Source organism: Saccostrea cucullata, unplaced genomic scaffold, assembly GCF_032062105.1.
Source record: "Saccostrea cucullata isolate Sc308-1 unplaced genomic scaffold, CSIRO_AGI_Scuc_v1 ctg1165, whole genome shotgun sequence".
In the NCBI taxonomy this organism is placed as follows: Eukaryota; Metazoa; Mollusca; class Bivalvia; order Ostreida; family Ostreidae; genus Saccostrea; species Saccostrea cuccullata.
The window spans coordinates 34,390-49,757 of NW_026920569.1; the positions used below are offsets into that span (position 1 = coordinate 34,390).

The window sequence follows — 15,368 nt, forward strand, 5'->3', positions numbered from 1 at the left end:
CAACACTAACCTTACGTCCTTTTCACCTTCTTTCACAAAGTTGACTATCTCAGGCCCTCTGTGCTCTTCTTGGGCCTTTTGATAACTTACTCCAAGGTGTCAGCGATACTGGCTAGGACTCTATCATGTCTCCAAGTGTATCTCCCATCTTTCAAAGCTTCTGAGCAAGCTGATAATATGTGCTCCAAGTTTGCTGGTTTACCACAGATCGAGGACACACTTTGGATCAAATGTCACACCCCATTTTACCAGATTAGTTGGGCTGGGAAGAACATCATAAACTGATTTCAGCTTAAACTGAATTAAGTTTTCTCTGTGATTACTCTTTGAAATTTGAAAAATTTGATTTCTTGATAATTCTATCGGGTTGTTAATTTCGCCAAGAAATAGGTTACGAGCTAAGGAGGCCTTAATGCATGTAAATCTTGTGCGTCTTTCTCGGTATTTTACGCTAAGTATTATAATATGGATGTAGATCTTGTGCGTCTGTCTTTGTGTTTGGGTTCAGTGTGCGGGGAATATTGAAATTAACATGAGATTCTGCGTGTATATTTGAGCTCTATGCCTGTCTTGTATCTCGATAACTGAAATTCAAATTTTTGATGATCATTAGCAGGGACGTAGCAACAGGGGGGGGGGGCCTTTGACCTTTGATAATATTTGTAAAAATAGAGAAAAAAAAATTTTTTTACAATTTTTAGCTGAAACTGTGTCCATGTCCCTTAAATCAGCTGTTAATGGCAGTTTGATGTATTTTAATTAAGATTACTGTTCAATCTAAATGCATTTAAATGCCGTGAATAAACATTGGAATCAAACGTGAAGTCTGGCCTCATAAGGACTACATGTCGCCCACTGCATGAGTGGATCCGCCCAGATATAACTCATCACATGACAAAGGAGAGCGGAAATGTCAAGCGCCCTCTTGTGATAAAAAACAAGGCGACATTTTGGGGAAAAATGGCACCGGAATTCGGTGAATTTGTCGTTTCACGAAGATAGACTAATGGGAGTATCTTTTGCAGCGCATTAGAATGAAAACTTCTATCCTCTGATTAAGGTAAGTTCAGGCAAAACAGGCCTGAAAAATCACTGTTTACACTTAGTGGAAAGACGATATCTATTGACACCTGCTTTCACCTGAAGAACAGGTAGATGTTTTTTTTACAATACGTGTTTATGCAAAAAGATAATACATCTGATTATAGATAACGACCACAGCCACCGCTAGCGCACATAGTTAGCGACTTTAAATAAGGGGAAGTTTTATGCATGTATTGTTTTAAAGAATTTTTTTTTAATTGTGAAGTTTTTATGGTGTGTTTGTTGATTTTTGCCGTCGGTGCTACCTGAATTTCCGGTATTTTATTTTTGGTAAAATCGGTAGCTTTGTCTGATTTATTTATCTGATGCACGTGTTTCTTATTTTGTTGATCGTCATATTAAAAAAATTTTTTTTGAATTAAGATAAATATTCAGCGTACTCTGGTTCAATATTATATCATGTTCTCTTTAGAAAATTATGTAAACGCCCAATATGTAGTCAAATGAGTCACAAATGTATTTTTTTTAAAATTTGTTTTATGTCTGATAAAATTTTTAGAAACATACAGATAATAATTTTGTTGACGAAGTGACCAATTGAGCAAGTTGTGCGGGTATTATAACTGAATACCAAATAACTTTTAATTTAGTTTCTTTTTTCAAACTGCAAGAAGCATTTGTAACGTCTAAATTTGTGATGTTAAATGATCTTCGTCATCATATCAAAAGCATTTCAATAACAAAGTCTGAAAAAAACAAATTTCTAATAAAATTTTAAAGTTTTTTTTCTACTTTCTATCTGTTATGTCTATTAATTATCTATATTATAAACTATTTTTGTTGTTATGTGAAAAGGGAAATATAGTGAGATGCATTCATGTTGCAACATGTATCTCTAAGTATCTGCTGAAAAACATGAAAAAAAATCATCTAGGTCAATGTGTAAAGTCCAAACCTTCTTCCCACAACTTGTTTACGCTTCCTATGAAAGAGTTTATTGTAACAAAACTTGAACATCAATATTTTTGACTGATTTTTAGATCATATTTGACTCTATTGAGAAGGATGGTGTAGGCAAACTGTAAATGGATTATCTGCAATGCCACTTGAATAAATTGGTATACTGTATAGACTATAGTATAAAACTGAATTAACTTATGCAAATGAGGCTAGTGATATCTGATTTTATGTATTTTTTTTTAATGTGTGTGAATTATCAGGAAAAAGGGATTTTTTTATGAACGTATGCTGATATTATTGTTTTTTTTTAGTAGTTTGAATTGCAATTAACAATTCTTATGAATTATAAGACTTTAAGGCAATCATAACTTTAGAATTAACTCTGATAAAATAAAGTAAGTCAAAATAACACTGTGATAGTTACCCTATTAGTAAATTTGTGTGGTGTACATTTAACCCCCCCCCATTACTCTGAAATATAAGTTTTGAAAGAGCTGAAAATTCAAAGGATTTTAGTTAGTTTATGTTGTTGTTATTTTATAAATTATTTAAACATTCATGTTTGTTATAGACACTGCCTGCAAAAGCCATTTCCAAAAACTAAAGTGAATCAATTAATTCAGTTATTTCAGACATGCTGTTTACATATTTTTTCCTTGGTTTATAAATTGCTTGTACACACTTTCTCCTGATGGATTTTTCACCCTTTGCCATGTTTACAGTGTAGTCATTATTGGCCTTATATCTGATACAGTAATTGAACAGACATCTATTTACATGATTTAGTAGATAACAAATAGGCAGTGTTGTTCTTTAGCGTTCCTCTGTTTTGATGAGATTGCACTGTTTGGATGCTGAGCCAATCAGATATAGAGAGATATAAGATTCAGGACTACCTGCAGTTGTAGTATAAAACTGTCAATCTCTTTTGTTCACAAAGTGTTTATTGAGGTGATCTATAGCTTAATTAGGTACAGTTTAGTTGTAATGAAGACCAAAGGATGAGGAATCCATTCCTGGTGTCTTTGATCAGTTTTCTTGTGAGGAAGCCGGTTCCTGGAATTCCCTGACAGAAAACATAAAACCACCAGAGATATTAAGCTGCCATCACCTACTGTGATGAAGTGGCTCCGTCTGCCAGAAAAAACAGGCTGAATGTTCTCCATTCTGTTACAATGTCACAGCTATCGTCTAAAACTGGGTTACAGATTCTCTAATGTCAAAAATTTATGTGGCTTAATTGATGTGAATTCTGTAAAATATATCTTATAAGAATGATATTTACCAATAATTCAATATTTTTGATATTTTAAATGCTTTTTTATGGCAAGTTATTCCTAGATTAAGATTTGAACTATTTCCCCCTGAAATTTGTCACGAAGAGTATTTTTTGTTTCAAAACACATAGAAAATTACTATTGGACGATACTCACCTCCCCTGATCCTGAATCCCACATGCAGCAACATTCTTTATACCGATACATACTGTAAAGTCATTAATTTTAAAGGTTCTATCAAAACCTGCACACCTAAAGTTTATGAATCTTTTGAGACAAATTGTGTTTAAAGTTCCTCAATCTTTTTGATTCTTAAAATATTTCAGCATTTTAATAACAAAGTTATGGTGAACATGATATTTCTATCTTTAGCATGGGAATAATGTGGTATTTAGAGGCTTTGCCTGTTGCCAAATCTAATTTGTTTCTATGAATAAAATAATGTTTTAACTGTGGACCAGGAGTTTTTCACAATTACGATTCTAAAACTTCTACGACTCGATCTTGTCCTGAGTAGTCTGGAAACTTGTCATTGGAAAAGATCTATAGTAGACCATAATCGCATACATTTTTTCAGTGTGCTGAACATAAAATCTGGTTGTTGATGCGAAGAAACTAAAACTTATCTCTTTTCTTTGGGTTTTTGTATAGTACATTGATTTCACATGCTTAATGAAAATACAAGATCCACTGCACAAGAATTGTGTAAATCACTAAATGAAGAACCATATGATTTGAAATCCTGCGATGTTTTAGAAGCAGGAGATATTGTTCTAAACTAATCTCAGAAACTTGTGGAAAATTAGAGAATTATTGATATTGTAGCCTCCCTGACAATTGAACCCAGAAGCTAATGGTTTTGTGTCCTGTGTGTTGTTAAATTTCATCATTTTTTATAGATGGCAACCTCCGAGGATTGATTTTGATTGGTTCTGTAATTTACATGTAAATCCTCTCTCTATGTTCTGTATAGCTTCTCCTGTCTCTCCGATCACCAGGGGACGACATCAGTACGACTCCGTGGTGTGTCCTAAAGTAAATAGATACTGACACGGAATCCCTTACTGACTCCACACAGAATAGCCTATATACAGCATAATTCTATGCACTGGAACAATTACTTGGCTGGAATATTTATATAGGAAGTGTGCTATATAAAGTTGAAATATTGATATTTTTAAGTTAGATAAACTATAATCATGAATGATGACATGTGTAGTTTCCCTTTACTGATTGACCCCAGCAATTCCTATCCAAGTTTGACATTGAAAAAAAAATCAAATAAAAAAATTCTTACTTCCTTGTCAATTGAACCTCCTTCACCTTTTGGAGACTGATCATGACTATGATGAACATAGTTCAGAATGTGAGATTATTACACATAAGGCCAGCATTTTTTTATTTTTAGGTTTACGAACATCAGAATGAAAAATCAGAATGAAATAAAAAAAAAAAAATTAAAAAGTCGACTTTTGTACATTCATTTTGCTTCTTTTTCAATGTAGGAGGAGGAAATAGGAAAAAAAAAAAATTATTTTTTTTGATAAATTGTCTGGTCAGAGACCAGCAGAGCTTACTTTTGTACATTCATTTTGCTTCTTTTTATAATGCACACTCTCCTCATAGGCTCCTTGCCACTGGACACAAAATAGTTACAAATAGGAAGGTAGAACCTTTAAGTGTTTATTTCATGAATGGTGTTGCCGTGGTTCTGCCTTTCAAAAGTTTGAATACACTAAGGTCATGCAGTGATATAAATTTTGTGAAGTTGGTCAAAATACAAATTTAAAAAAAAATATCATTTTTTAAACTCTTTCAATATATATTCATCTTTTTTGAATACATGTTAGGTGAATGTGTAGAAATTGTTCTAAAATATACTTGAGACCTAAAATAATAATTCCTATCAATCATAAAACAGACAGGGAGTATTGGGGAGTGAAGTGAAATTTTTTTTTAATTAAGTGTAAAATAATTTTTCTGGCTGCCACATTCAAAACGATACTACATGCCTGTATATACATGTATTTGTATAAACTTTTTTTTTAATAGTTGAAATATTTCATTTCTTTAGGCTACTGTTAATTCTTCCTAAAATGTACTTAACTTTGTCTTCTCCCATATAGTTTTATTCATTACATCAGATGCATAAGCAATCCTTTTCTAAAGAATTATGCTTAGATTGTAAGCTATAACAGAGACCTAAACAATGTCTTTGGCAATAGCTACCACTGGCAGTTTTAAACATGTGGGAGGAAAATAATTTACAAACCTGTAGAATGTAGATACTTTTGCAGGGCTCAACATTAACACTTGTCCGCTTGTCCGGTACCAGTGAAAAGAAAATACGGACAAGTGAATACTGCTGGGTACTTGTCCGATTGGACAAGTGCATTTTAATGTAAAGGAGTCTATGAATAATAAAAAGAAAGACTGTTGAAAGCTATTCCGTAGTTTCAAGACGGAAGCTGTACATAAAAACCAGACTTCGATCCCGATTTGTATCGCTATATTAATACTGAGTTCATATTCAATGAGGATCGAAGTTCACTATATTGCATACTACTGAAACCAAAGTCATGGAAGATACGAACCGAAGTGTGGATTCTGTTTGATGCCGACAGGGTCACTTGTGGACATTTATGTTATTGTCAGGAAAGAAAGCCTAGATTAAATTTCGTTTCATAAATGTGTTTGTTGTATTTATCAATAACATTATGAATCAATTAAGCACATGTTATGTGTAATGAACTTTATTTTAATTTTCAAATTGAAACTACTAGATTTTTATTGAAAATTTTTCGAACAAGTTAAGTTGATGTTCGGACAAGTAAATGTCTTGGTCACTTGTCCATTCGGACAAGTAGGAAAAAAAGTTAATGTAGAGCCCTGTTTTGAATACGAATACATAATTATCTCACCAGCATGTCATTGTGCAACAAAGTCGTCAGCATTTTATTTGTCCTCTGAACGGGTGAAACGTTTTCATTGGCACTCCTATCAATAAATTTTTATACTAAACCATGCTATGGTGCTGCTATGGATTTTGCAGATCTATTAACTTTATTTACCCTCCATGTTCATCTTAAAACCAGAAGTACGAGTTCGTAAATTTGAAATCTCGATCCCGACTCAAATTTGACATCGGAAAGAAAAAATTCTGTTTTTCTCAATTTTATTTTTTTTCTGAAAATTCAAAAACTTGAGCGGCGGGTTTGTAAACCTAAAAATAAAAAAATGCTGGCCTAATGTTTATAAAATTCTATGTCCCTCTGTTGTTGGTGTGAAACTACCAGCCCTCTCCCTTGACCTTCCAAGAAATCAGAGAAGTAGAGTGTAACACAGAAGACAAAAAGATATATTGGTACCGGTACTTGAAATGGATGGAGGGGCTGGTAGAAATATTATGACATAAGTTTCCTGTGTTAAATCACTAAGTTATGGGGCAGTGGTAGAATAATGAATGCAGTGCAGAGTAAATCAGGAGAAATCTTCAGTGTTTGTATCCTGAAGCTGTGTATATATAATCCTGCAGTGTAGTGATTGTTTAAACATAGAGTAAACAGGTTTTATACTGTTCTTTGCGGCTCAGTTGAAGTCATTCTATGCTAGATTGATACATTTCTGCTGCAGGTAACATGGAATGGTTATTGCTGCACTGGATATTGGTAGGAGTCGTCTAATTTATTATTGATAACTTCATATTTCATTTCCAGGCCACAATGAGATAGACTGGAGGCTGCTGTATATGTGTTCCTGGGGTGGATCTAGAACTTTGAGGAGTGAATAGGATGGATTACAGCTCTTCTGTGTCACACTTACCTTGGATTGTGAATTCATGTTATAATTTTCTGTGTGTGTGATATCAGCCTAAACTGATTATTCTCTGACTGAATCACTGAGCAAAATGGCTGATCACTCGGATTTAGTCGCAGAAATCCCGAGCGTGGAACGCATGGGAACACAAGAAAGGCTGAAACATGCCAAAAAACGTCGTTCTGCACAACTAAAGAAATGGGCCAACTATGAGAAACAGTTGGATAAAGACAGTAACAAAAAATCTAAAAAAGGTCAGCCCCACAAAAAACACCGGCGAGCAAAGACCACGAGGGTACGCTTCAAAGGAAACATTATGTTACTGGAGTCCGCAGCCCGAAATGACTTAGAAGATGGTAAGTAAACTTAATATATACAGGTCCAGTACTGAGTTAAAGGAAAGGGCTAGTATATTTCGTATGCAGTATCTGTATATACATATTCATATTACTGTTGATCATTTATATGTGAGAACTTTATTTTTGCATAATTTCACAAGTCTGTCTGCTGGAAAAATTACATTCTTGCGTATATTTGTATTAGTCAAGGAGTAAAATACAACAAAAGCCATAACTCACAAATATTTAATCTTGCTTATAAAGACATAATAGCTTTTCTCGCAAAAATAAGGTGTCGTGAACATTGAAAGATCTACATTATTAAGCAAAGTTGTTAATTTATTAAATATGCTGTAGTAAAGAGAAAACAGTGAAACCTGTGTAACATGCACTGGGATGAAGAGATAAATTTTGTGTTGGAATATAAAGGGTGTCGGATTGCACAGTGTAAAAAAACATGGATTCCGAAAATACTAAAATGGGAAAGAAAATTAATGTCGGAATTCACAGTGTGACGGATTGCACAGGTGTTGGATTAGACAGTTTTCACTGTATTAACTTTGAAGTATATCAGATTTATTTTCTATTTAGTTTATCTTTATATTTGGTTTGTAATTAACAGTGAAGCGTCTCCTTAGTGCTGGGGTCAACCCTGATGTGACCAATGAAGATGGACTCACTGCCTTACATCAGGTCAGTGATAAGTGTGATATTTGTTATGGTAATTGATACAAAATTGCAAATCTAAACTTAATTCTTTGATTTGATACCCCCCCCTCCCCAGAAAAAAAAAACAAAAACAAACAAACAAAAATTCTGACCAGAGAAATTATATCTCAGTGAGAGAGGGTTATTTTTTGCCATCATTAAAGAAAATGTTTCTTTAAGCAGACAATGCAAAGAGCTAAAAGGCAAAGGACTGTCAAATGTACTTCTCCAGTAGATAAGATCTAGAAGATACAGAATCACGAGAATAGATTGTAATGTTTGGATTGAGTTATAATCTCCCACTGTCTTTGTGCTAGTATCGTTCTAAAAAGTTTTGGCTCCAGAATGAAGATTTTCTGAGTGGATTTAGAATTAATTATCTCAGGATGTTTGTTGTAGAGTGATGCAGCAATTGTTTCCCTCCCCATAAAACCAAATTTACAGCCAAAGCTGTGAGAATGTGTTATAGATATTAGGCATGAAAGTAAACTCTTTTGATATAAATCTGGCTAGGAGGAGCTCATTAAGGGGCTTCGTTATATTCATTATATAGATTTCTGTGATAATCTGCAGATGCTTAGACAATATACCTTCTCCCTTTGGTATATACACATGCATCTCTTATTTCTAATAGCTTTGTTATTGTGTTCATCATAGACATAGCAACTGCTCAGTGTAATACATACAATAGTCCCACAGGGTGCATTTGATTCTGTCTATAGCATGTCCAACTGCTCTCTATAATACATATGAAAGCCCCCAAAGGATGAACTACAGGAAGTCAATCTGCTCTCTGTAATGCATAAAGAAGCTTTTGATGGTACATCCTCATAAAGCATCTTCATTGGTTTCCTGAAATACATACAGTAACACCAGAGAGTATGCTAAATACAGGGAAATTTTCGCCCCTTTCGCCCAACCCTTATTGGGGCAAATTTAAAATGGGGTGAATTCAAAGCATGCAGTATAATTTCTTAAATAAAACGATGACTGGGCAAATTTAAAATGGCACAAATTCATTTGTCACAAGTGTGAAAGGGTGAAAATAACATGGGGTGGAGAATTAACCTGTATACAGTATGTTAATTTGTACCAAGTATGGTAGTTCCAAATCTTACCTAAATCTATATAAAGAATGGTAATAGTTCTCTGAGAGAACTGTGGTAAATCCATTTAGAATAAGCTAATAGCATGGAATGCTCCCTAGGGTGTGACTTCCAATTTACTGCCTTTCATTCTATGTCTAATTAGAACTGCAATAAATGCAAACATACAAACCAATAAAAGACTAACCAATTGGTAGTTCTTAATTTGTTTTTTATTTTGATGTAAATTTTTTTTTTTATATTTTTAGTGTTGTATTGATGACAATGAAGAAATGCTAAAGCTACTCCTTGAGTTTGGAGCGTCAGTGAATGCGCGGGACACAGAGTTATGGACGCCACTCCATGCAGCTGCCACTTGTGGACATGTTCATCTTTGTCGTTACCTCATAGATAAGTAAGCAGAGCATTTTACGGTTAACAGCAAAATAGAAAGAACATCACTGTTTCAGTTATTGTGGATATGGCAAAGCCAGAGTTACATGCTTCCTCTTAAACTTTTTATCCTGATATTTTAAGAGACAAAATTAAATTATTAGTGAACACAATTTTATTCCATCTCAGCCCATTGCAAAAGTAACCCTTATCATAATGACTCAAATGTTCAAAAAATGAAAGAAATTTCTAGAGGAGAGAGAATTGAATTTGTATTACACAATTTATAAAATCTAGATTTTAATAGAAAAAAATTTTTTAATTAAAAAAAATTTCAGACTTGATGTATCTTATTTTTAGGGGTGCGGAACTCTTGGCGGTCAATGCTGATGGTAATATGCCGTACGATATCTGCGAGGATGAAGTCACACTTGATTACATTGAAACTGAGATGGCAAAAAGAGGTAAATCCATGTGGAAAAATAAAACAACAGCTAGGTGGGCACTCTTAGCCAAAGTTCATGATATTGCCCTTACCATCTTGACACTCTTATCATAAGTTCTTAACCCCTCAACTTGGTTTTTGAGGGGTGAAGATTACTGTAAATCAAGTTTTATTCGCTTGCGAGAAATTTTTGTGAATATCACTCGCTGTGAACCGATCCTTAGTCTCTCTGTCCACGTAAGTGTTGATCCAAAAAAGGCTTGATCACGAAAATTAATCATCAGAACTAGTTTATGTCTGGTATAAAGCAAAATAAAGTCATCATGATTAAAAGTTGGTTTACTACAGTGTACATGGAATATGCTAAACACATCAATGCTGAATGGTTACAATAATCTAAGAATTTTTGCAAGTTTTTTCATCGCTGTCATTTGCCAAAATTTTAAATAATAAAAGACAAACAGTAGTGATTTTACTAAGTGATGTGAATTATAGAGTTACATGCTAAGTGCCTCTCTATTCAGAAGCAAACACGATAACCTAAGTGATGTGAATTATAGAGTACATTTACCACTTTTACCCCTCTATTATAAACTGTGCCTACTTCATCAATGATTAAATTATCTACAAATCATTTTACAAGCTTCAGAAGTCGGAGAAGAGTGATGTTGAATTATAACAATGTTGCTGTAATTTATTATTTACTTGATAGATGTCTGTGTCATTGAACTTTAGTGAATTCCCATTTATTGATGTAAGACTCATTCCATGTAAACATTACATTGGCAAATACTAGAGGCTTCAGTTTATGTTAGATAAGATTGATTCTGTTGATGAGAAACAGAATGATGATTTAGCAGATAATTTCTCTCCCATACCAGCTCCCAGTTATAGCTTGACTCAATACAAACAACACTGAACAAATCCCTACCCTCATCATATCAAAAAAGAAATGCAGCATTGGAATCTATCTGTCAGATAACATGGATAATGGTGGTGATATGCAGGTTGTGTCAAAGGTTTGCATAAGTGGGGTATTTGATCACAAAGTTTTGTATGAGTGATATTAACAACTGTTTCCGTCTCCCAAAAATCATTGAAGTAGGATAAGTATGTATGAAATATAGATGTGAAGACTGTATTGAAATTTATTTTGAATACCCTTAATGTTTAGTTACACATATATTTGATGTCTAATAACAACCATCTAGGAAACCAAGGGAAAAAAAATGTATTGCTCGAATAGAATAGGATAAAGATAATCTTATTATGATTTCCAGAAGTCGGTTTTATTCAACCAATCACCTAGTAAATAAATCCTTAATAAATACATACTTATGAAGACAAATGTTATAGGGAAGTGCAAGGGACATTGATATTGATAAGTATGTTAAGTAATAAATATATAACTTTTTAAACTACACACATTTTAAAATCCCAATCACTTTCCTGTAATATGAATTCACTATAAATGTGTTTCAGGTCTCCATGTTTTCCTGTATTTACCTTGATGAAATCTTTACCAGGTTGTCATAAGAAGTTCAAGCAACAGAAATGTACAGTTTATTATATTCCTGAGGTTTCTTTTTGTAGGAATTACACAAGAGGACATTGATGAAACTCGACTCATTCCTGAAAAACAAATGCTTAATGATCTAAAACAAATTGCAAAGAGAGGTGGGGATCTAGAGTTTATCAACTCTGAAGGAGCCACACCAGTGAGTAGAACTTATTTCCCAGGTTTCCTATTTGTATTACATTCTCCTGCATTGGAATAAAAAAAACTTAGAAAATAAGTAGTTTCTATAACTTTTAATTTCAAGAGTTTGATAGGCAAAGATAGGGTTTGAATTTTAATAAAATTGATTTGTATGACTACATTTTACATAAAACGGTAACATATCGCAGTTACTTTTGGCTACCCTGAGGTACAGTTGTACTTTGACTATAAATGTTATACTATTGCAGTTACATGTAGCTGCCGCTAATGGCTACCAGGAGGTGACAGAGTTTTTGCTGGACCACCACGTGTCTGTTGACAGAAGAGATTATGACTCGTGGCAGCCAATCCACGCCGCGGCCTGCTGGCTACAGGTAAACCTCGATAACGCAACATTGATTACTCCGGACACAGACTGGTTAAATCTCTATGTTATTATACCCCCCACAAACGAAGTTTGGGGGGTATATAGGAATCACCTTGTCCATCTGTCTGTCTGTCCGTCTGTATGTGCAAACGTGTCCGGTCCATATCTTTCTTACGGAGGAACATTAGAATCTACTACTCCACACAATTGATCTAAGGGTGTGACATGACTTTGACCCAAGGTCATTTGAGGAAGTTTGAGGTCACTAGAAAAAAAAATTCATAATTTGTGTCCGGTCCATATCTTTCTTATGGATAAACTTGGTAGGTTATAATTTCACACAAAGATTGCTTATAACCTAAGGGTGTGTCATGACCTTGAACCAAGGTCATTTAGGAAGTTCAAGGTCACTGGAAGAAAAATTTCATAATTCGAGTCCAGTCCATATCTTTCTTATGGATAAACTTGGTAGGTTCTCATTTCACACAAAGATTGCTCATAACCTAAGGGTGTTTCATGACCTTGACCCAAGGCCATTTGTTGAAGTTCAACGTCACTGGAAGAAAAATTTCATAATTTGTGTCTGATCCATATCTTTCTTATGGATAAACGTGGTAGGTTCTAATTTCACACAAAGATTCCTTCTGACTAAGGATATGTCATGATCTTGGGTCAAGGTCATTTGGGGAAGTTCAAGGTCACTGGAAGGAAAATTTCAGAATTCGTGTCTGGTCCATATCTTTCTTATGGATAAACTTGGTAAGTTCTCATTTCACACAAAGATTGCTCATGACCTAAGGATGTGTCATGACCTTGGGTCAAGGTCATTTGGGCCAGTACAAGGTCACTGGAAGAAAAATTTTATAATTTGTGTCTGGTCCATATCTTTCTTTATTATGGAAAAAACTTGAATCCACTACTTCACACAAACATTGCTTATGACCTGAGGTTGTGTCATAACTTTGAACCAAAGCCATTTTTGCAAGTTCAAGGTCACTGACAGAAAAAGTTCATAATTTGTGTCTGGTCCGTATATTTAGTCTATTCTTTTTATCAGGCTGCGCCTTCGTTTCATTTATAAAAAATATAATGAGCAATTACATTTGCACTAAAAATGTTTTAGCATTTCTCTCTTCTCTTAGATCCATAAAATATTCATGATATAGCACTTCTGAAAAACCCAGCGGGGGTATTTTGTCCCGTTTGGACAGTTAGGATTGTATTGGAATTCATATGTTCAGATCAATCATCACAATTCCTGACATTATCACATTTTCAGTGTTTTTCTAACGAATTGGCTACCAGACAAATTAGTAAAAATGCCACTTTAAAATAAAATAATAAAATTTTAATAGCTTTTAAAGGTACTTGGACACAGATTTGAAGTTAAAAATATAATAATTTTAATTAAAAATCTTATTTCATTTAAAAGTTATTAAAACTTTAAATTTTTTGGCGGGTTTGATTGACTCATCCTGGCAGTAATCCTTCAGAAAAGTGGCAATCTTGTTGTGTGTTAATGAGAAATATTAAAATTTTAATCCAGAAAAATAATTTTATTCAGAATAGAAATGTTAGAAAACAAAACACCTTCACAAGTATCATCATTAAGTCGTGTGTGCAAATCCGTGTTATGTACACAGTTTTTGTAAACAAGGCATGAGCTCTGTTTTTATTTATGTTTAGATCTGAATCGTCACAGTCTGCTTACCACAACTGCACGGAATGAGAATATATTGTGTGTTTGTTTTGCTTTCAAACATGTCTACTCTGAATTTTCTGAATTATAGTATCAATATTTTGCATTCATACACAACAAGATTGCCACTTTTTAAGTTGTAAAATTAAAATTTGTGAAAGTGTAACACTGCCAAAAAAATTAAAGTTTTAATAACTTTAAAATGAAATAAGATTTTTTAGTAATTTTTGTGTGAAATGCTATTAAAATATATACTTCGTAATATTATAGAGAAAAAAACAGAAAATATTAACTTCAAATCTGTGTCCAAGTACCTTTAAGTCCACAGAGTTTTGTCACAAACCTCAACCCTAAGCCTGTTACAATGAATCTCTAACCCTTTATTTTGAAATAAAGTGAAAACACTGCATTTCATAAATTGTTACCGTATAGCGGGTTATTTTAGCGGGGTTTTAATTTAGGCTTATTTTGGCGTTTTGATTGTAGCCCGCTAAAATTATTGTCGCTAAAATAGTCAGTACTCTTCTTAGTGTTCATCTGTGAAGGCCTGAAACCCTGTGTCCGCTAAAATAAATGACGCCAAAATTATTGGCATACCTTTGAGAAGGCAAAACGCCAAATTTTACAACCGCCAAGAAAACCCGCTATACGGTATTATATTTCATTTGTACTATAGAACTTGGGAATTTTATGCCTCATCTTGAAAATGGTTTGGTATGTCAAGGTTATAAAGTGGCTTTTCCAAGAGTGTCAACGCTGCATGGACTTCTAGTTAAACTGAAAGTTATTCAAACACAATAATTTGCCTTATATGTTTTACAAGGCTTAATTTGAGTGAAAGAGACATTTTCTAGCCCAACACTGTATATCTGTATTCTGTTTTATAGCCCGAGATCCTGGAAATTCTGGTGAGAAATGGTGCTGATATTGATGCCAAGACGAGAATAGGAGAAACAGCATTTGGTAAGCAACATCTGATCACAAGGTCACAATATCATGTGATGAATGTTTCAGCATTCAGAACAGCAGAAATCTGGTAAAAGAAAGCAAAGGAAGGCATATCCTTCATGTGAACAGTCTTATTATATTATTTTCAGGCCAATGCTAGATATTTTTATTCTGGTACTTTTAGTCCTATAAGAAATAAAATCAGTGATAGAAGGGAGTGCAGTTTTACACCACTTAATACCAAGTTTTCTGCTCTTCATCAGGAGTAAAAATAAACATAATTGTATTTTGTAGACCTCTGTGAAGATGCTGAGATTCGACAAAAAATCCTTGACATGAAAGATGAGATTGAAAATAACAAAGCCAGCCGTACAAAAGACAGTGTCCGTCGCAGTGCGAGACACACCAGTAGATCGTAAGTACCAGATAAATAGGGTAATGACGAGATGTGATAGCCTGTAACCACACAAGGTGTGGTACCCTGTAACCACATAAGTGTGGTACCTCAACTCTATGTAAACCACTGTGATAGGAATTTAAAGGATTAGCTCAGGACACCACCCAATAA

At 34.0% G+C, this 15,368-nt stretch overlaps 1 protein-coding gene across 3 annotated transcripts in view; it reads left to right on the forward strand.

The window, feature by feature from the left end:
* Positions 1 to 913: 913 nt before the first annotated feature.
* LOC134251204 (protein phosphatase 1 regulatory subunit 16A-like) overlaps positions 914 to 15,368 on the forward strand; it is a 33,331-nt gene continuing 18,876 nt past the window's right edge. For 2 of the 3 annotated variants that reach the window (XM_062733595.1, XM_062733608.1), the window contains exons 1-9: positions 914 to 1,064; positions 6,998 to 7,453; positions 8,058 to 8,128; positions 9,498 to 9,643; positions 9,982 to 10,085; positions 11,660 to 11,784; positions 12,035 to 12,160; positions 14,740 to 14,815; positions 15,095 to 15,215. In XM_062733595.1, coding sequence (XP_062589579.1) covers positions 7,189 to 7,453; positions 8,058 to 8,128; positions 9,498 to 9,643; positions 9,982 to 10,085; positions 11,660 to 11,784; positions 12,035 to 12,160; positions 14,740 to 14,815; positions 15,095 to 15,215 — 1,034 coding nt within the window. In that variant the 5' untranslated portion in view covers positions 914 to 1,064; positions 6,998 to 7,188. The remainder of the gene's footprint in view (positions 1,065 to 6,997; positions 7,454 to 8,057; positions 8,129 to 9,497; positions 9,644 to 9,981; positions 10,086 to 11,659; positions 11,785 to 12,034; positions 12,161 to 14,739; positions 14,816 to 15,094; positions 15,216 to 15,368) is intronic. The other variant, XM_062733602.1, reaches the window with a different exon arrangement.